The 23,284-nt window shown below is 43.6% G+C and overlaps 1 protein-coding gene across 1 annotated transcript in view; it reads right to left on the bottom strand.

The window, feature by feature from the left end:
* LOC111146646 (hyaluronan synthase 2) overlaps window positions 1-22,838 on the bottom strand; it is a 30,730-nt gene extending 7,892 nt beyond the window's left edge. The window contains exons 1-2 of the mRNA XM_022502282.1: window positions 22,583-22,838; window positions 9,000-9,626 (exon numbers count right to left, since the gene is read on the bottom strand). Of these exons, the coding sequence (XP_022357990.1) occupies window positions 9,000-9,626 (627 nt within the window). The 5' untranslated portion in view covers window positions 22,583-22,838. The remainder of the gene's footprint in view (window positions 1-8,999; window positions 9,627-22,582) is intronic.
* Between the last annotated feature and the right edge of the window lie 446 nt (window positions 22,839-23,284).

Raw genomic sequence — 23,284 nt, 5'->3', positions numbered from 1 at the left:
TACCTTTTAAAATAACTGGAAAAAAATGCTTTAAAGTACTATTTTGTGGGACATAGAAATTATGTGAAATTCAAATTTCAGTATCCGTAAGTACAGTTGTACTGGATCTCAAGCATACCCACTCACTGTCACAGCATCTATGCCTGCCTTCACACGAAAACAGCAAAGTGGAAGAGTTGTAATAGAGACCATATGGCCCGCCAAGTCTAACAGTTCCTATCAGGCCTTTTACAAGCAACGTTTGCCAACCCTGGGACTAAAATAATTGGTTGCAGGGGGAGGGTTCTCTTTCATAAAATTAAAAAAAAAAAAAAAAAGTTTAGATTAAGTATGTTCTAAACCCAATTTTAATTCTAGTGGATTTTTTAAAAAACATTGCCTCCATCTTTATGTGTTGTAAGGAACAGGAAAGGCATAAAAGGTGTAAAACATTAGGTAAAGTAGATTTTTTTCCTTTGGCCAAGATTTGCCCAGTTTAAGGACAAATGCCTTCAGAGTCAAGAAGTCTTGGGGCCTGTATCTCGCAACTTCTGAGAACTTTAACAAGTCATTTACCATCTGAATGGTACTGGAGTGAGATTCTGCATATCAAGTCCCTTGTAAACTGAAAAGGACCTTAGAAAAGTACACCATTAGCACGAGGTAATAATCTTTACATTTTTGTGCTAAGTAAACCCATAACCTAAGGGATTATGACAATCCTTACCACAAATGGACGGTTCAGCAGAGCATCTCTAGAATGACCATAGGAATTGATTACATATCGAGGATCTCTTACCTCAATGAACAAATTCAATGTGTCTGCAACTGTCTGTAATTCAGTTACAGACTATTAGTTTATAGTCTATTACACACGTGATTAGACTATAAGTTCATTCCAACTTATTTCCCTGTAAATTTAATCTAACAAACTCTCCTTTAGAAATATTGTTACCTGTTCTACCAAAAGCTGTTCAAATTCTAAGACCCAAGACTAAAACAAAATGTTAAGTCTCTGTGTTTCACTTTTTTAAATGTTTCACTTTTTTTTAACGTGTTTCCTTTCAGACCGCCTGGTGGATCTCCCCACCCCCACCTCGACCCCCATACCGCTTCAAAGGGCATTGAGAGCTACACAGATTAAGAGAAGTTCTTAATTACTCTGGCCGCCTTCATTCAATGAGTTAACAGGTTGAAAATAAATCAGGTCCCCTTCTGTTGCTACTGCCTTTATCCTTTGCCTACTTGCAAGGCTTGACCCTTCATCTTAACCTTGACCCAGGGAAACTATTTTTTTTCTGTAGTGTGTGGAATTTACTCTTGGTCATGACCCCACTACCAGCTTTCCTGACACAGCTTTACCATGAAGTAAATGGGAGTCTCCCTCCTTCCCCCCTCCTTTCCATCAGGGCATTTCTCTAGTGAAAAGGGATAGGCCAGAACCACCACCAAAAATCACTATTTTTTAGTGATTTTATTTATTTACTAGCTATTTACTAGCAAACACAAGATGGTGCCCTCCTTGAACTCTTACCAGTGTAGTACCAGAAGAAACACACTACTGTAGAAGAGAAAGCACCATGCAAATACTGGAACCAAACAGATCGGTCTCAATCCACCACTCACGAAGTTTATATAAACATGGACTAGTTTCTTGACCGTGGTGCCCTCACCTCACCTTTCTAAGCCTTCACCACTCAGATGAAAAATACGGATCATCACATCCACCTGAAGTTTGTTGTGTTGGTAAGTTAATTCAATAATGCATGTAAAACACTGAATAATGGCTAGGTCGTAGTAAATGCTCAATAAAAGGAAGATGTAAAGTGATAAACCTAAACCATAAGTGACAAACCAAAAACAGAGGACCCAGTTAAGGACACTCATCCAATGAGAAGGGGTCTTTCATACCCTTACTGTGGGTACGTGAAGGCTCAGGGAGAAAGGAAACTGATGCCTACTCCAATACCCAATAAGCTGAAGTTAAGAAAACTGAATCCTGGGCAGGCAATATAAAAGATTGGGTCACTCACTAGAGAAAAGAAATTAAAAAAAAGATTAAAGAGCAGTTTGCAGCTGATTAGTATTCATTCATAACCTTGAATGTACCCTTGGGGTGTAATGTGTGGAAGTTCATCCTTTCCCAAAGGATAGACCCTGGGCCCATTAAAACTTAAAAAAGTGTTTGTTGCATCTTGACTTCATGCCTCATTGATGTTGAACCTGCTTAATGTGATACAATTTAAAAGAGGAAAATACTCTTCGGTTTTGTAAGTATCTAAATGTATGGGACAGAATTTTATTTTTTAAGGGGCGCCTGGGTGTCTCAGTGGGTTAAGCCTCTGCCTTCGGCTCAGGTCATGATCTCAGGGTCCTGGGATCAAGTCCCGCATTGGGCTCTCTGCCCAGCAGGGAGCCTGCTTCTCCCTCTCTCTCTCCCTGCCTCTCTGCCTACTTGTGATCTGTCAAATAAATACATAAAATCTGTAAAAAAAAATTTTTTTTATTTTTTAAAAATGGACTTGAGAACTCAATTTTATCTGCCAAAAAAAGAGTACATAATTTGATTGATACCACAGACATGCAGGAGATTGAGGAACTAAAAAATAATAATGGAAAATAACCTTCACCAAAAACAGAATATTGCACACAATTTAAAATTTCTCATATAACCAAAAAGGTTATTCAGAAGTTCATAGTATATGGTAATTAATTTTATTATAACAAACTTCTAGGACCTTATCAATATTGCATGATACTTTTAACTTTTAATTGATTTTCTATTTATTTGGATTCTGGATAAATGAATTTACAAGTAAGCTATAGCTAAATTTACTAGCCTCATATTAAAGTGGCAAATACAAAATCATAAAATCTAAAAATTTTAGAGCTAAAAAGACACTTTGAAATTCATTAGTAAAACCATTCCAGAAAAAAAAAAAAAATACCCTCAAAGAAAAAAAGATAAGGGGTGCCTGGGTGGCTCAGTGGGTTAAGCCTCTGTCTTCGGCTCAGGTCATGATCTCAGGGTCCTGGGATCGAGCCCCACATCCGGCTCTCTGCTCAGCAGGGAGCCTGCTTCCCCCTTTCTCTCTGCCTGCCTCTCTGCCTACTTGTGATCTCTCTGTTAAATAAATAAATAAATTAATTAATTAATTAAAAAATACAATAAATAAAATAAAGAAAGATAATCTTTTGTGAGGGGGAGAAGGATAAGGAAGACCACCTTTTCTTACATCAATTGAGATTATGGCAAGGGGCTCAAATCTAGTCAATGAATATCTAAGACCATCACGAGTATCTAAGACAATCATAGACATCTAAGCAATTTGGCCCTTCTCTGTTGCTTAAAAAAAAAAAAAATGGGAAGATATATGCCTTTCTTGGTAGAATGAATTATCCAAACTATTGTAAAATAATTACTGACTTTGGTCAACCTAGAATCTCTTCAAAACATGAAGGTTAAAAAAGGAGTCATTGGTCATTCTCTTTTTAGGAAGGCTTACACGAGTGAAAAAAGTCACAGAAGGTGCAAAAAATAAAAAAAAGGTGACAAGCCAGCTGGGAACATGAGAACATGGGAAACCAAATGTTATCACCTCTAAGGCTTAAGCCATTGAAACACCCTTATTCCAAATGGCTGGAATTCTCATTCTAAAGAAGGGAGTCAGGAAATCCCATTATGGTGCCACTTAACACAGGGCTTACATTCAAGAATCCAAATATGGGGCAAAGGGCAGATTAAAAATGAAAGTAGGGGAAGCTGGCTGGCTCAGCCAGTAGAGTGTGCGAATCTTGATCTCAGGGTTGTTGAGTTTGAGCCCCATGTTGGGTACAGGGATTACTCAAAAATAAAATCTTTAAAAAAGAGAGAATACAATAAAAATGACAAAATAAAAATGAAAGTGAAAAACAGGACAGTAACTGCTAAATGAAAAGCAAATTCTGGTACCCCCCCCCCCCGTTTTTTGGCTTTGTTTTTTGACTATACTCATGCAAAGTCTAGGTGTATTGCCAGAAAGAAATTACAATGTCAGAGGAATTAAAATTATCCTGGAAAATTTTAAAAAAAGAAGAAGAAGAAGAAGAAGGGGGTACCTGGGTACCTCAGTGGGTTAAAGCCTCTGCCTTCAGCTCAGGTCATGATCTCAGGGCCCTGGGACTGAGTCCCCCATCAGGCTCTCTGCACAGCAGGGAGCCTGCTTCCCCCCTCCCCTACCCCTGCCTGCCTACTTGTGAACTGTCTCTGTCAAATAAATTTAAAAAAATCTTTAAAGAAGAAAATGAAGAAGAAGGGGAAGAAGAAGAAGAACCAACTATACTGAGCTAGAGCTTTGAGCTCGGGATGTATCTCGAAGATCATTTGTTCTACCATAGCAAGACAACAAGAGTCAAGTCTAGAATTCAGATTGCCCCATTCCTGTTTCAACATACTCTAATCTCACCCTCTAGTATGAACAATACAGGAAGACACAACATTCTCAACATTGGCCCTCGGAGTATTTGAATTCCTTAGGTTTCTCATAGAGAACAGGAACCAAGGAAATAGGACATCGGGTGATTCTCACAATCCTGGACAGTTACGTCCCACGAAGTTTCCACGAACACCGACTTAGAGTAACACCAAAACAATTGCCTCTGGCACAAATATGGGTTCAGTTCCTCTGAGCCTCTGGTTGCAAATTTTTGTCTATGGATCAATAACGAATCCTGTTTTATTTGCATTTCTGTTTAAATACATCTTAAAATGTGAATTTGAGTCATTAACATTGAATTCAGGGCCGACAGCACTTTACTGACCTCTGAACAAAGCCCCCCAACAAATCCAGCTCCTCCGTGAGGCAGTCCCACTAGCCAGCACTCAGCACTACATTGGGGGGGGGCACTTTAAACAGCCCTATCACCCACAGAAGGCACAACAATGTGAGAAACATGATACGAGGCAGATTATGAAGCTCCTTGTTTACGCTGTGCTGTACCATGTACAAGACAGTTGAGAGCACGGTCTTCTCTGACCTCAGTCGGGAACACGCACGTCAGGTGACTCAAACTGTACGCTGTTCTCCACGTCTGCAAATGATCCCCACGGCACTGCAAGTGCTGATTTGGGGCTTACATTTTAATGAGTGGGGTCATTTACAAATACAGATTCCATGAATAATGGAGGTCAGATCTACAATTATGAATAATTTTGTCTTACTTTTCTCCTGCTAAAGGATCATGGATACCTAGGATAGCATCAAGAGTAATTAATCAGGGCGCCTGGGTGGTTCAGTGAGTTAAGCCTCTCTCTGCCTTCTGCTTGGGTCATGGTCTCAGGGTCCTGGGATCGAGCCCCACATCCGGCTCTCTGCTCAGCGGGGAGCCTGCTCCCCCGCCCATACTTGTGGTCTCTCTCTCTCTGTCAAATAAGTACACAAAATCTTTTAAAAAAAAAAAAAGTAAATTAATCATAAAATTGTCTCCTCTAATCTTCCCCGGTAGAAAATGTTTATGCTTAGTATGTTATTTTGTGCCTGGACAATCCCTAATACACACATCAGGGGATAATGATAGTTACACCTTGGTCACATGGTTACCAGTGGCCACTTACGTTGGAATATCCATGTTCAGTAAAAAGGCAGAAGAATAAAGAAATTACATAATCTAGGTATCAAAGTACACCTAAAAAGTCTTCTGACATTGTTAAGAAGTAATAAATAAACAAATAAAAAAAGGAACTACAATATTAATCTGAAAACTATTTCAAAATAGGGGAAAATCAGAAAGGTATAGGCTGTCAAGTATCAAATTTGAGAATCTATAGGTCAAGTATTTGCTGCGGAGGATATTAACTTTGTTCATTGCGCTTTTCCGTATTTTTAAACACACCACCATGTGTTACTATAGTAAATAAAAAAGCTAGTAGAAGTACTATTTTGCAAAAGTAAGAGACTTTGCCCTACCTTACTTAAGCCATACGAGACAGATGTCTCTCTTTGGGGAAAAAAAAAAGTTCTTTCCAGAAAACACTTTGATTCGAAATTCAGAAAATCTTCCCCATTCTCCTCTTTTATTTCTCATTTCCTTCTTTTCTCACTTCATTATTTATGTTTTCCTGTATTCTTTATCTCTGAAAGCAGCCACTAGCATCCTAGGTGAATTTGCTACCACACTGGCTTTCTCCGGGCTAAAACTTCTCTGTATTCTAGGTCGGTGTTAATTATTTGAAAAGCTTAAGGCGGAGAAGACCAGACAGGAGAGCTGAGACAGGTGGAGGGACAGGCAGTAAAGCCTTGCCGTGGTAGAGATTAGAGGGAGCTGCCCCAGAGTGCCCAGGCGAATATGCAGAAAGGTTCACCTTGAGACAAGAGGTGAAGTTGGGAACCTTTGCCACTGTAAAGGAGGAAGAGAAAAGACGACCTTGACAGCATTCAGAAGCAGTACCTTTGATTTTCTCTTGTCGGAGGCAGGGCTATGTGTTAATAGCTAGGGAGGAAGTTTGGGTCGGTGCTGGGAGGGCGGTGAAGGCATGAAATAGGTCATGAGAATAAGCAGGACAACTACTCAAGGTCAAGTGGAAAGAGAGCTAACCAGGGCCCAAGACCCAGCAGCAACCAGAGGAGACCAATTGCCTTGGCTGTGTCTGCACAGCTAAGCAGTGTCTTCAGCCAAGTTAGCAAGCCTGTGAGCCGATGGTCCCACACCCGCCCCAACCCTGTCTTCTCTTGTGTGAGCACCTGAACTTCACTTCTTTCTGTAGCCAACCTGCTCTTCCCATTCAGTCACTTAAATGCTTAGTAGCCAACCTCCTTTAACCCCCTCTCCTTTGTCTTTCTGTGGCTTCTGCTTTGCAACGCTTGGACCCTGGGTCACTCAGAATGGATGGTGAGAATGCACAGGTTTGAACCATAGGACACTTCCATTTTTATAGGACACACACGGTTAAATATCGGGGGATGGGATGAGGGATGACAGCATGGAATCACCTGGATTCAGAATGCCAAAAGGTTTGAGAGCGTAGAATGGGCTGAGAATTCCAGCAGGATTCAGGGCCCAGGGAACAGCTGCTGCTTGGGTCAGCCTCTCTGGAGGCCTCAGCTTGATGGAAGGAAAGTTCTCGAACCTGATTAGGGCTCTAGCAAGAAGCCTACTCTAACATTTCACAGTTTGTGTTATTTTGTCCTGGTCAGGCACAGTGTCAAGTTGTCAAGGATACAAACAAAATTCAAAACAAGAATGAAGGGAGAAGGGGATTTGGGAAGAACAGGCTTAAAAAAGAAAGAAAGAATGAAAGTGCTCACAATGACCTCTTGATTAGAAATGACCAACATAGCAATGGTTTTAACTAGAATTAAAGGCAAAATATCAAAACATGCTTCCTCATTTTAGGCCCAGAGCTTCAGTCTTCAAACCCTCTATAAATTCCCCAGCCATCCCATCACTTCCTTTAAAAGGGTCATTTTAGGGGCCCTGGCTGGCTCAAGGCAGTTAAGCATCTGCCTTCAGCTTGGGTCATGCTCCCAGGGTCCCATGTCTCACTCCCCTCCTTCTCCCTCTATCTCTGCCTGCTGCTCCCCCTACTTGTGTGCTCTCTCTCTCTCTGCATCAAATAAATAAACAAAACCTTAAGAAATATTTATTAAAATAAGTAAATAAAAGGATAATTGCCTCCCCTATCTGGGCCTGAAGTTGCATTATGAAAATACATAAAAATGTCCTGAGTTAACTAAAAACCACCTCAACTGTGACCATTCCAGAAATTAGGAGAAACTAGAGAATGAAACTATATATCAACTCCCCAGAAGATAGTAATATGCAGACTAGTGTGAACTGAGAAAAAAAAAAAAAGTGCCTCAAAACTCTTCAGCTATTAACCAAAATTTACCCCATGGTAATCCCAAACCCCTTATGAGATTGGTTTATTCTATGCAGGAAACTGAGGCTTAGGGAGATGGTCCCACTCGAGGTCGTCCAGCTAGCATCAACCGATTCTGAAGGCAGTGTCCATTCCCAACCCATGACACAGAGCCTGTCATGCCACTGCCCATGACTTTGTGGCAATCAAGTCCCCTAAAGTATATGACAGTTCTTCTGAAAAGTAGAATTTCACCTATTAGAGGACTAGGAGGGTGTCCCAATGAATTTTCTTAAGCCAGAGATAGGTCTCCCTTTTCCGTATCATCCTGGCCAAAAACCTAACGAAAGTATCTGCAAGACAGTTGCAACCTGCCAATTCACAAGGACCCTACCAACATTCTAAAGAAAGCTTCAGTGAGAACCAAGAGGGGAGAAACCCAAGGGCGAGCAGTCAGGGAATTAATGACAGACAGAGCCTGTCTCATTTTCATGAGAGCAAACACCATCACAAATGCTTTCAAAGGTCAAGTGCAGTGAGTGAGGTAATGCTGTTTGGGGAATGAAATAAACATTACTTTGGTTTTGCTCTGGGAAGGGTTTTTTTTTTTTTTTTTTTTGGTCTGTTTGTTTTTCTCTTTTTTCTTTTCCTTTTCTTTCTGTCTCTCAGTTTTGAATTCTTCACCCTTTTAAATCAAAATCGTTCTCACCACCCCCATTTTGCCCGGTCTCTGTGAAAAACGTTTTTATAGCCATCTCTCAAGCCTGCAGATTTTCTCAAGACCCTTCTGCTTGGCAGACACTATTTTCTTACCAGGCTGGAGATTTTAAGACTGTGGAAAATGACGTTGGATTTGACTTGGCAGAACCAAGGGGGCAGAGAAGGTGAGGGAGGGAGGGAGAAGGAAGGAAGGGTCTCCTGTTCAAAATAATCTTGATTTCCAACCCGTAACACTGCGTAAGTTAAGCATTTTCGTAGATAGTCTTAACAGTTACACAAGATGTTTTTTTTTTTTTTCCTCTCTTTCAAACTGTGCTTTCAACAGTCAGGCTGTTTTCAAATGAACTGAAAGGAGTACTGTGTTCAGAGAGACAAGGATGGGCTATATAGCACATGCCTGGAGAGATACAAAAGCTGCTTTATTTAAATGTATGTTTGCCCTGGCAGGAATTCGGAAACCCACCTGTACATAATCCACACTGCGTCCCAGCGCTCTGAAGGCCGTGTACATGACTTCTCTTTTTCCACCCCATTTTTGCATGATGCAAATACTTTTGTTGGACAGGACCAACTGGGTGACATGTTGCGAGCTTTCTTTATGCGACTCCTCCGTCTCACCAGGACCTTTCTCGTGGAAGTTGTTCTTCCAGATGTAGGTGGCTGATTTGTCCCTGCCCATGACTTCACTAAAGATGTCCATCATATAGAGGTCGTCTTCCGAGTTCCCGTCTATGACCATGACGACTTTAATCCCCGGGTAGGTCAGCCTCTTCACCGATTGCAAACATTTTCGTAAGTAGTCTGGATCTTCTTGATATGCAGCGATGCAAAGAGCAACACTTTTATTCAATTTAATGGGTGTTTCTAGGGATTTTTTCATTTTTCGGTGCTCCAAAAAGGCAAACAGGCTTTGGATGATGAGGTGGGATGCTAAAAAGGCACCGTACAGTCCAAAAGAGAAATAGTAATTATCTGTTTGGATAAATTGGTAGCCGACGATATAAGCAGCGGTGATTCCGAGGAGGAGAGACACTCCGAAAAGCGTGGTTCCAATTATTCTCAGGATACACAGAAACCTCTCACAATGCATCTGGAAGAAAATCAAATGATACTGCTGGTTAACCACTCTTGTCCCCTACTTGGTATAAACATGGCATCATGGGGAGTATTGGGCTAGAAGCACCCGAGAGCTCCAAGCTCACTTTCTCACTTAACCAGCTGCATGCCTTTCTATGCCTCAGTTTTCTCATCTGCAAAATAGGGTAAGGATGCCCTTCTGATAGACCCCAGAGGGCTGTTTCAAGAATCAATTGAGATGATGGTGGCGAGGTGCTACTGGAAACCATACATGTCAAAAACATATGTGGAAGTATTATTTTTAGCATTTTGGATCACTTACCTAAGGATACATTCTATGTAGGAGGCCACAGCTAGGTGTAGAACCTAATTGTTCTAGAGAGCAAGGCATTCTTTCTTCCTATACCATAGGGCCCTCTACCCCCCAATACTGACCAGTGAAAAATGCATTGGAGATTTTCCTAAATTTCATCTCCTCTCCAATGCAAATTCCTCAGCTCACACCCTCTCCATGCAGCCATCTGAGTTTGAAGATCTGGATTCTAGTACTAACTCTTCCAACAATTAGCTGTGTGTGACCTTGAGTCACTTTACCTCTCTGAGCCTCAGGTTTTTTAATCCGTTACATGAGGGAATTTAGACTCCAAATCTCTGCTGACATTAAAACTTCTTTAAGCCTAGGGACCCGGCACATACATCTCTCAAGCCCCTGTAATTCTGATTTGTACTCCTTTGTTCAGAAGTCTGTTTCCTCCAACCACCAGCACAAAAAATCCTGAGGATCAGAAATCTTACTGTAACACAGTCAGCACACAGTAAGTGTTTATAGAAACCATTCATAAATTAAGGAACAAACAGCAACACACTGTAATATATTAGACCTGAAACACATTTCAGCTTTTAATGGTAGCCGGTTGCGTACTCCTCTCTACAGTTTGTATTATCTCCTAATAAGGCTTTGAACAACCAGAGTATAGGAGGACATTTTTTTTTTTAATTTCCTTGAGTATCTCCAAAGCTGAACGTAGAAGAGTTACCTGGCAGACTTTTGTTATTTTGTTTGTCTTCTGGGGTTCTTGGACCCAACTCTGGTGTGTGATAGGAAGGTTGTTTCCCACACACCCAACAAACAATTCTCCGGCAACAGTGGTTGTCCCACCATTTAACTCAATTCTGACACCATCCCCCCAACAGCATCAGACTCCTCAGGTTAAGGGTTCAGTCCCACAGGACTGCCCCCATCTCCACAACTTCAGAAACCAGTCCCAAACCCAGGGGGTGACCTGTACTTCTGATCTACCAGTTCTATCTAAATCAGAGGTTCCCAAGACCCACCTACCTTGGTTTTGATTAGTTTGCCAGAGCGGCTCACAGAGAACTCAGGAAACCAGTTTACTCACTAGATTCCTGGTTTATTTTACGAGGAACAGCAGCCAGCAAAAAAGGTCTGAAGGAAGGGCACGGAGCTTCCATGCCTCTCCAAGAGCACCACTCCCCCCAAATCTCATTGTGTTCACCAGCCCAGAAGCCCTCTCAACTCTCCCCTTCTGCGTGTTTATGGAGGCTTCATTACACAGGCGTATCTGATTAAATCATTGGCCATTGGCAATTTGAACTCAATCTCCAGCCCTTCTGGACTCCCCAGAGGTCTGGGGGGTGGGACTAGATGCTCCAATCCTCTAATGAAATGGTTGGCTCCACCAGCAACCAGTCCCCACCCTTACTTAGACTGTCTAAAAGTCACGCCATTAACATAATAAAAGACACCTCTATCGTCTCACTTCAAAATACCAAGGGTTTGGGGCACCTGGGTGGCTCAGTGGGTTAAAGCCTCTGCCTTCGGCTCAGGTCATGATCTCAGGGTCCTGGAATCGAGCCCCGCATCGGGCTCTCTGCTCAGCAGGGAGCCTGCTTCTCCCTGCTATTTGTGATCTCTCTCTCTCTGTCAAATAAATAAATAAATAAAATCTTAAAACAAAACCAAAAAAAAAAAACCCACAAGGGTTTTAGAAGCTCTGTGCCAGGAATAAGATGAAAACCAAATATATATTTCTTACTATAAGCCATGATAACAATCCCCCACCCCGGAGTTTATGTCTTCCTCTTCCAATAATGAACTATAATGAAGGATGTCACTGGTGTTTATAAACATGGCGTCCCCATCTTCAATCATTCACTCTGACTTTGGGGTTTTTGTCATATCTATATATAATTAATACTTGACCTTTTTCTTGAATTCAACCAGCTTTTGAAAACTAAATCTATTTTAAGTGGAAACTTAAGCGATGATCTCTGCAAAGTCTCTTTCTGTTTTCCCACTCCACGTTGACTTAAAATTGAATGCCCACCCAGCACCTGGTATGATGTTGGTTGTTACCCCTTGTGTGGCCAACACGTCTCCCAGATCCAAGAGGCATCATCCATAGTCCAGTGCCTGTCGTTACACACTGAGGTGGTCCTGAGTGGAAACACATTGTGCTTTGGGGAAACTTTGTGTGACTTCTCCATCAACCGTGTTTCCCCTCCTAAGCACAAGATGGCTTGGGGTGGCTGGCTCTGGTGTTCCAGCTTTTAGAACCCTGACATGGGCCACTTCCGATAGGGACTTGAAGGAGGGTCTCCTGCCATCTCTCTTTTCCTTCCACAGGCTTGATGCGCATACCGACAAGGTCCCCGGGGTTTGCAGAGCCCAAAGATCAAGGAATCTTGGTTTTTGAACTGCCACATGGAAGGGAGCCAGCCACCAATCAGGAAGACCTGCCTTGGATGCTCTGTTAGCAAGAATTAATTGCTGAGTTTTGTTTTTTTGCTTACCCACTACGAATTTTGAGTTCACTTCACTCTAACTAATACAACCCAGGTAATGCAAAGCAGCCTGGAGACCAGGATGCTAGCTTGTGGACATGATTTTCTTTCGTTAAGAGGAGATAATAGTATTTGTCAGGGCCCCTTCACAGAGCTGCAGTGAGGAGCCAAATCCTTATGAGAGGGTTTTTAAAAACCCAAAGCATGACAGTTTCAAGTATTGGCTAACAAGAAAGCTAAAAACAACACACACAGATGCGTGTTCCCCTTCCTGCACTTAACGCAGGACATCAGAGGCTGATAAAGGTAATCGGAACACAACGAAAAACTCGGAGCTGGGGAGCAGCGAAACGGTGAGTTCCCAGTGGAAGGCCAGAGAGCACAGCATCCCTTGTTAATTAAAACAGCTGACAGGATGCTGAAAACTCCCACCGGGCACCTTAACCAATGCCTAAAGGTGCGCGGAGCCCCAGACTTGGAACTTGTCATTTCCAAGATGTGAGTCATTCTCACAAGAGTGAAAAATTTCAAGGGGACTACAGCGCTCTGCCAGGGAGAAGCTGAAGTGTGTGTTTCGCTTGTGTTTAACATCGCCAGAGCCAGCAAAAGAACTGCCTGCCATTCTTTTCCATTATTCACAGTTTCCTTGCCTTTATCAGCACACGCGGACAAAGAGCGTTTGCAGAGCATCTGCTTGCTGGCCACAGCTGAAGTGGGAACACCCTCTTACATCAGAGGAGTCTCCAGAATGTCCCTTTGAAGCCTGGGAAAAGTTGCTAGTAAACCACAGCAACACAGTTAAAAATCGAACCTTTCTATTTCTGCAACGTATTGTACTGCTGCCCGTTAGGACACATGCAGCATGTCGGTCCGGGCCAGAGGGCACAAGGCACATTTCAGAGCCAGCTTTACTGAGATGCATTGATCTCCAGGAGGGACACACAGTGTGTGTTGCTTTCTAGTCCCCCCCACCCCGCCGCCCCCCAGGCCAACTTCATAGGTATGGGCACCATATGTGTGAGACTTTCTGAGTCTGAGACAATCCTCAATTCAGATACTGTTTCATAAGCAAAGTCTCCTTGTCAGACATACAGCTTTATTGTTAAATTGGAAAATATGGTTAGTTCCATCCTGAATCGTTAAGAGTTTATTGCTACATGGAAAAAGGACCTAGAAATCACCTTCCGTAAGCATTTAAAACATAAAACTTGGATTTTTTTTTTTTTTTTGCCCAAATCAGACTTTAATTTTTAGGCTGCTATTAGACCTGATACCAGTTAATTCACTGAGTACTAGTCTTCACAGTAAATTCTTAAACTAAGCCAAGTGTTAACGAATATCTTGATGTACCATAAGGTAAGTTCCGCAAAGTCAACAGATTTTTTTTTTTTAATCTATTTTCACTAATGTGCCCCAAGGGCATAAAACACTGCCTGGCTTATGGGTGGTATTTAGTAAATATTTGCTGAGTGAATGGTTATAACTTTACCCATCAATATTGTCTCTGGCATCATTGTTCTACAGGCTAACATTCCCCATTCACTCTGTTCCAGGCACCAGGGCAAGTCTTGCCTGTTTTGTTGAGTAGCATGATCCTATTTAATCTTAACAGTTTTAAATGGTAAATGTATTCTTAATCTCATGTTACAAATAACATCTACAAAGGACGAGGAAACCCAGGACTCTCCAGTACAGAAGTAACTTGTCCATAGTCCCAAAACCAGGGGTAGGATCCACAGGGTAGCGTAATGCCAGATTCAAGTATTCTCCATAAATATTTGCTGAATAGATTTGACTCACCATGATGCAACAGGCACCGTCCCTTTGTCCCTGGCTAATACAACATGCTGTGAAAAGGAATTTTAGCAATGAACCTCAAAAACTCTTTTCCTGCTGTTATGGAAAATGGGGAACTGACAGGTACAGATACAAGATCAACCAACACTCCAGGAGGATTTCTGGGCTCCTATACTCTTCTATGTGGATGCAGCCAAAAGTGACATAGAAATTCGTTATCCCAAAGAAAGCTGGTGGTCGCATCCATTCATGTCTGCTGCCCAAATCCTGCTTTCCCATGAGAAAGACATGCCTGCATTCACTATTCCATCTGTAGAGCAGAGAGCAGCTTTGCTGTTAGCTCGCGTACCCCAAGCTGGACTCCACAGGTCATTGGGTATCAGAACCTTTGTCCCCCTTGACCTGTTATTAACCAGAAGTAACATGGGATGAGCTAGAATGACAGCTGCTCCCACAGCACTAGCGCCGTGGCAAGAACTGTGTTCCCATAGCTTCACAAAGGGGTCCTTATGTGGGGGATGTGGGAGAAGAGGAAGTGAGTTTAAATGATTCGTCAGCATCTGGGAAAGGCTACAGAGATAAGCGCCAAGGGATTCCTCTTTCCAGAGGTCTTAGCTTACCACTTCCTTCTAAAATGATTCCTCTCTCTCTTTACTCCCTGTTCCACTCCCCAGATTCTACTTGATTTTCTAACGAGCCCTGTGTACACTCTATGGCTACAGGGCCTTGATGATCTGTCAACTATGTGTTCTTGTACCCAAAATAGGGTCCGCCACGTAGTAGGCATGCTGAATAAATGAGTAAGTCCTTTTGGAGTCAGATGGTCAATGCAGAATAAGAACAGGTCCCTCTCCTATCTTTGCTGCAGGGGCGATGGGTACATGTTGAACCCTTAAAGGTACCCCTCATCTGGCAGGATTTTTTTTCTTTACTTTTGAATAATTTTTTGCCCAGCTATCTAAATGTAATGGTTTTAGGGAGTGCCAGACCAGCTGTAGAAGCCCTTATGATAATAAAGTTAGAAAAGGGCAAATGGCCTTCTGAAAGCATTTCCAGAAATTGTGAGTTACAGTCTGAAGAACTTATGAATTCAGGGGTCAAGTCTGGGGCACGGGGTATACTGGTACTCTTACACTACTTACTGTCCTTTGATCCATACACTGTTTTGTGTTTGGTTCTAATGATGTGTGTGTGTGTGTGTGTGTGTGTGTGTGTGTGTGTGTGTGTGTCTATACTTGTGTGTTGCACACATGCCTACACGTCTCTGGAACCAGACTGAACTGGGCCAGATTCAGGGCTCTTCCTTTTAATGGCATGGTACACACTGAACCAGTTACGTAATACCTGACATCGTCAGTTCCTCCATGTAAGATAAAAGGGAAATAATCATGTTGACTTCACAAACAGATTTTCAAATTAAAAAAGAGAACACATTTAAGCACATAAAAAAAAAAAAAAGACCAACAGAGCTCAGCGAGGTTAGCCCTCTGCCACTTGTTGTCCTTCCGCTAACTACCCCATCAGCCTGACTCTCCTTCCCTCTGATCCACTGTTAGTTAATAAAGGATAAGCATGGCATAGTGAGCACAGCTGGACTGGGAAGAAATGGACTAAAGCCCAGGTTTTGCCTCATATTAGCTCTCTGACCACCTGAGGTTTCCTGTGAATGAGCCATGTGCCCTTAGACAATCAATATCCCTGAACTTCAGATTTTGGGGACGGGGTTGAAACTTTATTTTCCTATCACAACCGCCCACAGCAGAGTGTCTAGGTGGATGAACGTATGTTGCAAAGGGGACGTGCTCTTCACCTGGGAGGAGTACAGAGAGTAAATTCCTTTTGGTGTCTGTCTACTCCCTGCGCCTTATTTCTTCTCTGCAAAATAGGAATGTAACTTTTTGTGGGCTTGCTGTAAACAGGCAAGGAATATATATATATACATATGCATATATATATCCATCCCAGCTTCTGTGGGATACTAATAGCTTTAATGTCCTAATGTAAAGAAAGAGTAACTTAAATCATAAAGTACACCTGTCCCTCTTCCTCATCATATTCCAAAACCCACAGAAGACTAGACTGCTGTCTTTTTAATTTGTAGCCAATATCTACACATACAGAGCCCAAAAGGAGATCCGTAAAGAATATTTCTTTAGCGAATGCACTGCTCAAAATCTCATCTCACAAACAGCCGAACTGGCTCTGGAACACAGGTTTTCTTATCCCTTAACTTGTTGTACTGCAGGGGGTGGGGGTGGCCAGGCCTGCAGTCATAGGTAGAACAATTAGAATTAAGAATATTAACTTAGGTGGGAGATCCTAGTGAGGAGCATCAAAACCTGCTTCTTTGTCATGTAAGACATACTCTGCTTTTAGCCATTTGCCTGCTAAGGGTGGGTTAGGAAGGCATGGTGAGCAAAGAAAAACAGGGGTTCCCAAATTTTCCTGTACATCCACATTACTTGCGGAGGGGGGGTCTGTAAAAACTACCCATGTGCGCCTTCCACAACATCCTGTGTTCATTGGTATGGAGTGCTAAAAGGGCATCAGTAATTTTCAAATCTCTTTAAGTGATTCTAATTGCAACAAAGTCTGGCAATCACTGGGTTAAAGTCCAAGAAAACTTCAATGATTTGTTTGCATCCATCCGCATCTCTCCTGTACTGCTTCTGCCACTGTCCTCAACCAGAAATCGGAGGAAAAAGTGCCCAAATAGAGCCTCTCAACAGACTTCACATTACAGCACATTCCCCTCTGGGACATATTAGAGCACATGACCCTCATCTTGTCCCCTTCTGACCTCCTCTCCCTCTCTGGCTTTGAAGTTGGCCTTTGTCTCTCCAGTCCCACTGCACTGATCCGAGAGAGACCCTGGAGCCAAGTTTGCAGGTTTAGGCAACGGGCCTCCCCAAGGCCTTGTCACTCCAGCTGTGTCTGGATCCAGAGCTCTGGGTTTCAGATTTCTCTCCATTTGTACCATCAGTACTAATCGATCACTCCCAGGATGCCAGTTCTCCCAACTGCCCTATTGGTTCCTAAACTTCACCATCATAAACTTCATCCTGAAATTCAGCATGGCAAAGGGGAAAGTTTGCAGAAAGACGTGGCATGGAATCTTCGTTCTCTGTGTTCCTCCTCCATTGGCTCTTGGGCACGATCTTCACGGGTCAGAGCCCCAAGAAGCCACAGGCACCACAAAGGCCAAGAATCCTAGAGAAATCTTTTCTCATTTCTCTCAGATGTGGTTTCTCCTCAACGCTGGCCCCCATAAAATTTGACTAGTCTGGCTGCAGCATAGACCAGTTCAGGGGCCTTATATTCGGGAAGTATTGGATTTTTCTGTTTAAAGATTTTATTTACTTGAGAGTGTGTGAGAGAGTGCATGAGAGGGGAGAAGGTCAGAGGGAGAAGCAGATTCCCCATGGAGCTGGGAGCCCAATGCAGGACTCGATACCCGAACTCTGGGTTCGTGACCTGAGCCGAAGGCAGCCGCTTAGCCAACTGAGCCACCCAGGAACCCAAGAATTGGTGGGTTCAATTACATTCACACTCCTCTCTAAACACTGTGACTTCGACTGAGTTGCTTCATCATTCTGAGGCAAGGTTCCTTTAACTACAGAATCTTCTTTATGGGGGGTTGGGATTAGACATAATGTATATCAAGTATCTAATTCAGTGCCTGATACATATTAGACGTGATATATAGCAGCTATTATTTTACTTTTTTATGGTCCCCATTATATTTTGCCTTACACTATGGTTATTTATAAAGACTTCTCTGAGTATATTTTTTGTATGACAAATTCCATTAAAATGCAAACTGCATCTTATTTGTTTTTTAGAACTTTGCAGTAAAAATTATGCATTTAAGAGGCATTCTTTTCTATTTTATTATTTAAGTTAAAAAAAATATTTAAGATGGGCACCTGGGTGGCTCAGGCAGTTAAGTATCTGTCTGCCTTCAGGTCAGGTCATGATCCTGGGGTCCTGGGATTGAGCCCACATCTGGCTCCTTACTTGGTGGGAAGCCTGCTTCTCCGCTCCCTCTGCCCCTCCCCACAGCTTGTGCTCCTGCTCACTCGTGCTCACTCTCTCCCCTGAATAAATAAATCTTAAAAAATATATATTTAAGAGTGTAACCTCATTATATTTAATGTTGAGTCCTATATCAGTAACATCTTCCTAGATTGTGAGGGGTACCTAGCTGGCTCTGCCAAAAGAGCATGCAACTCTTGATCTCCGGGTCATGAGTTCAAATCCCACCTTGAGAGTATCTTGGAAAGACATTGTAGACAAGACCATATATATATATATATATATATATATATATATATATATATATATATATATATATATATATATATATATATACACATATATATATATATATATACACACACACACATACACACACACACTCTATACATCTGTATACACTGATGACATTCAAGATATACTTGAATAATTTAAGGTCTATGCACCGGAGTGATACTTATTCTATGCAGATTGCTCCTAGAGAGGAAAGGATTAAAACCAAGTTAGGGTGGCAATGACTTTTCTGCAGGGAGCTGTCTCCCCATTCAGCTGTCATACCAGCTGCCACTGGCTTGGTCCTTGCAGCCTCTTAGTGGGACACAACCTGAGTGAATTTGAATTAAAAAAAAAAAAACAAAAACAGAACCCAGAAAGGGACAGTGGAGTTTATGTTCTGTTCTCCAATTACATTAACTCAGCACTCCCACATTATGCAAAAGTCAAGAAGCTAATAATTCAACAAACCACTTGTTCTTAGATTGAAAAAAATGTAATTGTGTAAGTAAGTCAAGCGGTAAAAGGCACAGCATAGGGAAAACGGTCCATGGTACTGTAGTACTGTCCGATGATGGGGGGGGGGTTGGATAGTTATACTGGTGGAGAGCATGGCATGAAGAACAAACTTGTTCTATCACTGTGTTATACACCTGAGACTAATGTAACATTGTGTGTGAACCACACTTCAATTAAAAAAAATGTAACACTGTAATATAACTTGGCCAAAGGGGACCTATACATTATCCATAAGGGCTTTCCCCATAGTTCTAATAATAGATAATAAATTCGTAAGCAGTCTGTGCCTAAAATTTCAAGAAAAAAAGAAAAAAGAAAAAAAGAAAAAAAGAAAGAAAATTGTCTCAGGGGCACCTCGGTCTCTCAGTTGGTTAAATGTCTGCCTTCGGCTCAGGTCATGATCTTAGGGTCCTGTGACTGATTCCCACTTGAGGTTCTCGGCTCAGAGGGGAGTCTGCTTCTCTCTGTCCCTCTACCCCTCCCCCACCCCAGCTAATGCGCGCACGCTCTATGTCAGCTCTTTAAAAAAAAAAAAAAAAAGGTTTAAAAGAAAGCTGGTACGGAAACCATGTATAAAAGTGTTTACGAGGGACGCCTGGGTGGCTCAGTGGGTTGAAGCCTCCTGTCTTCGGCTCGGGTCATGATCCCGGGGTCCTGGCATCCAGCCCCGCATCGGGCTCTCTGCTCAGCGGGGAGCCAGCTTCCTCCTCTCTCTCTGCCTGCCTCTCTGCCTACTTGTAATCTCTGTCAGATAAATAAATAAAATCTTTAAAAAAAAAAAAGTGTTTAAACTATGAGGCTCGTCTATAAACCTAACAAGAACAGTTAGTTTCAATCTGACTTACTTTCTAGGAAGTTTCTTATTCATTTGTTACTCAATTCCTGTGTTCCAGGATGGCAGCTACTTCCTTTGCTTTGGAGAGTGACATTCAAATTCGAGACTAATCACCAATTTAAGACCTTAATTTATCAAAGATGCAGATCTTTCTCTGGTAAAGTAAAGATTTGGCTCTAGGTACATTACCGGGTAATACACTGGCCAATATTATCTACAAGACATTTTCCTACTCTCCCACCTCAGGAAATACGTAAGAAAAAGTGAGTAGGAGTGTTGTTGATATTCTAATTCCAATGCTATCATTGAAAAATGTTGACCTAGAATTCTGAATACTTATTCCAAAACTGCAAACTTACACATGACATAATATAAATACTATAATAGGCAACTTTAAAGAGTTAACCTTTTATTGAAAATGTAAAATAGCCAAGGAGTAAAAAGACCTGCAATGAGCATGATGGGAATTATAAATGCAGTACCAATCAATCAATAGTAAATAATAAAAATAAAAGTAAACGTAAAAAGGCAGTACCTCAGTAGTTTGAGTAATCTTATTTAGCATCTAGAAAAACGCAGCGAAAATATAATGAATGAGTCAATTTGCACACTGGAATGAAAAGAAAATGTTTAGAACTTAAGTATTCTTTTCAATCCTAGTCTCAAAACTTAAAACCGTATCTACAACAGTTTAACGGGCATAAGTATTTGTCCTAACCAAATCTATATAAATACACCTTTTAATTTTAAGCCTTTCATCATTGAATGTGTCTGAATACGTGCTGACCTTTTAAAAAGTTAAAATTACCTTTCTAAAAAATCACAATCCCCTTTAACGCTTTCCCAAAATACATTATCCTACTCCTTCACTGCAATGAAAAATCTGCGAGGAGAAATGCTTGAAATCTACAAAAGGCAGTGAAATCTACGCCCCTCTTAATCGTCACCCTCACTTCCCCAGCAGAGTCCAACTACCAATACCCTTCTCTCTACTCCTAACCCTGAGCTGAAAGTCTATATATATTCAGGCTGCCAGGTCGGGGAAGCCCTTTGTAGCCAATCAGAGATTCCCGATCTATTGCGTCACACCTCCCCCCAGGGTGTGACGTCAAAGGCAATCCCAGGCCAGCCACGTGGGTTGGAGTGCAGCGGTTCTGGGCAACTGCTCAGGAGACGCCCGGCTGCAACGGTCCCCTGGCGGGGGGAAGAGGCCAGGGAGGAGCCGCGAGGACTCCAACACGCACCTTCGGGGCGCACGGCTGTAGCTGCTCGCGCGCCCGGAGGCGCGCAGGGCTGCTGAGTCCAAGTACACCACGAGAGCGGTTGGGGGGTGGGGATGCAGGAGAGGCGCTGGCACCTAAGCCGGTGTAACAGGACCCGGGTCTCGTAAACCCTCCTCCCCAGGCACCGCCTCTCCGCTCCCAGCCCCTCTTTCCAGCCTTAATTATTCTTTCAGCGCCGCTTCCCCTCAGCTGAGTGAGTCTGCCCGGCCGGAGGGGAAGAGGCTCTGTCGCCAGCCCATCCCGCCCGCACACAGACCCTCCTTTCAGACCCGCCCTCCCGCTCGCAGGGACCCGCTTCGGAGCCCTCGCTTACGCTGGGCGGGAACCGGCGTGACGAATTCCGCCCAAGGTGTTGATTATCCATCCTGACCCAACCTCTGGCTCGCCTCCCACTTCGCCCCGGCTACCGCGGGCCCCCGGCTCCCACCTCCCGGCCGGGCGCTAGGGACGGCACCCCCAGACCCCCCACCCTCCCGGTCCCGCGCTGCAGCTGCGGAAAGAAGCGCCAGCGTGCTCGGTGCCACGTCGGAGTTGGCTCCCGGGACGCTGCAGCTGCGTGCGCTGCAGTGCCCGGTCCCCACGCACGCCCTGCTCCCGGGCGGCGGCGGGAAGAGGGACGCGCGCCCTCCTCCCTCTGGTGTCCCTGAGTGCCACCGCCCGCGTCAGGGACCCCCGGCCTGAGTAAGACTTCCGGAGCCGAGCAGAGCCGGGGCAGACCCAGCCTGACACTTTCCTGGGGTCGGAGGAGAGCAAAGGAAGGGAAGCCCGGGAAAGTGGGAGTGGCCGAGCGAGGCCGGTAGCCGCGAGGAGGTGGCAAAGGACCCTCCTTCTCGGGGGTCCCGGCTCTCCGGAGCGGGGAGCCCGGATCGCTTTAACCCTTTGCTTTCCAAGTAAGAAGCGGGTTTCCCACTTGAAAGTAAAAGGCTCTGGGCTGTTGCAGGGTTTTCCTCCCCACGTACAGTGTGGGGTGGTGGCGGGGGTGGGGAAGGGAAGGGATGGAAAGAATAGGGGCAAGGTGGGGGGGAGTGGGGGTGCTGTGCGGAATGCATTTTCCTTGCCCAGTGGAAATTCCTGTTTCCCAACTTGGGAGCCCCTCTGCGGCTCCGGAAGATGAGGAGTGGAAAAGTACATCCCGGGACACGCAGTCTTTTCCGAGGCAGAGAGGTTACCTGTGTTCCCAGAAAGGCAGCGGATTTCTGGCGAGCGCCGCAGGGATGAGAAAGGGCAGGAATACATTGCCAGGCCTGACAGTGATCTGAAGTAGCCCCTGATTTTCAGTCTGTTGGAAATTGGCAGACCTCAAACCTATCTGTCGAAAACCAGCTTTACAATTTTCTAACACTTACGTGGATAATTTCTTCCCTCTCCCTGGCCTATTCCGGGGGCCCTCCTGGTTCACCATATCGCGCCAGTGTAACGTACCTTGTTCAGCTCTTGGTCATAAAGTTGTCCTCAGCCTGTCTGTGTGGTCCCGGAGGGTTGGTGGCGGGCAGTTTCCAAAATTGAGGTAATAAGAGATCAGATGAATTTGAGACGACCGGCCAAAAAAAATAAAAAATTTAAAAACAACATTTAAAAAGATGGGGGAGTCTTAAATGTTTGGTTCTCCCCCACTTTAAAAGGAAATATCACTACTATTCTGTTTAATTTCTCCGTTGCACTTCAGTCTAATTCTTAAAAAAGAAAAATTTGTGCTTTAAAAATAAATTAACTTTATTTTATTTTATTTTATTTTTTGCTTCAGTTCCCCCTCCCCTGATATCGGAAAGTCTCTTTTCTTATTCGGATCAAGAAAAGCCCGGTGACGACTCAGAAGAACCCAGGAAGCGCAGAATCAGGAGAAAGTCTTTGGCTGGGGCTGGTTCAAGTCCCTGGTTCAATGGGCTGCTGGAAGCCAGGACTGGGTAATTCTTTCCAGACGTCTTGACTTCTCCTTCCTCGCTGTTGTTGCCTTTCTGCCTCCTCCAACTTAAGGGGGTCTTAACAAGTGAGCTGGTGGGTGTTTTAATAGGGCGGAGGAGGGAGTGGGGGGTGAGGGGAGTGGAGAAGGGAGGTGCGGACTGGGGAACCCGGAGGGGAGGGAACTGGGAGCGCGGGCGGGCGGGAGGCGGGGAGGGGGAGAGG

The sequence above is a fragment of the Enhydra lutris genome, unplaced genomic scaffold (genome assembly GCF_002288905.1).
Source record: "Enhydra lutris kenyoni isolate GAN:26980312 unplaced genomic scaffold, ASM228890v2 scaffoldscaffold14, whole genome shotgun sequence".
NCBI lineage: Eukaryota > Metazoa > Chordata > Mammalia > Carnivora > Mustelidae > Enhydra > Enhydra lutris.
This window is presented reverse-complemented; position numbering and strand designations above follow the sequence as displayed.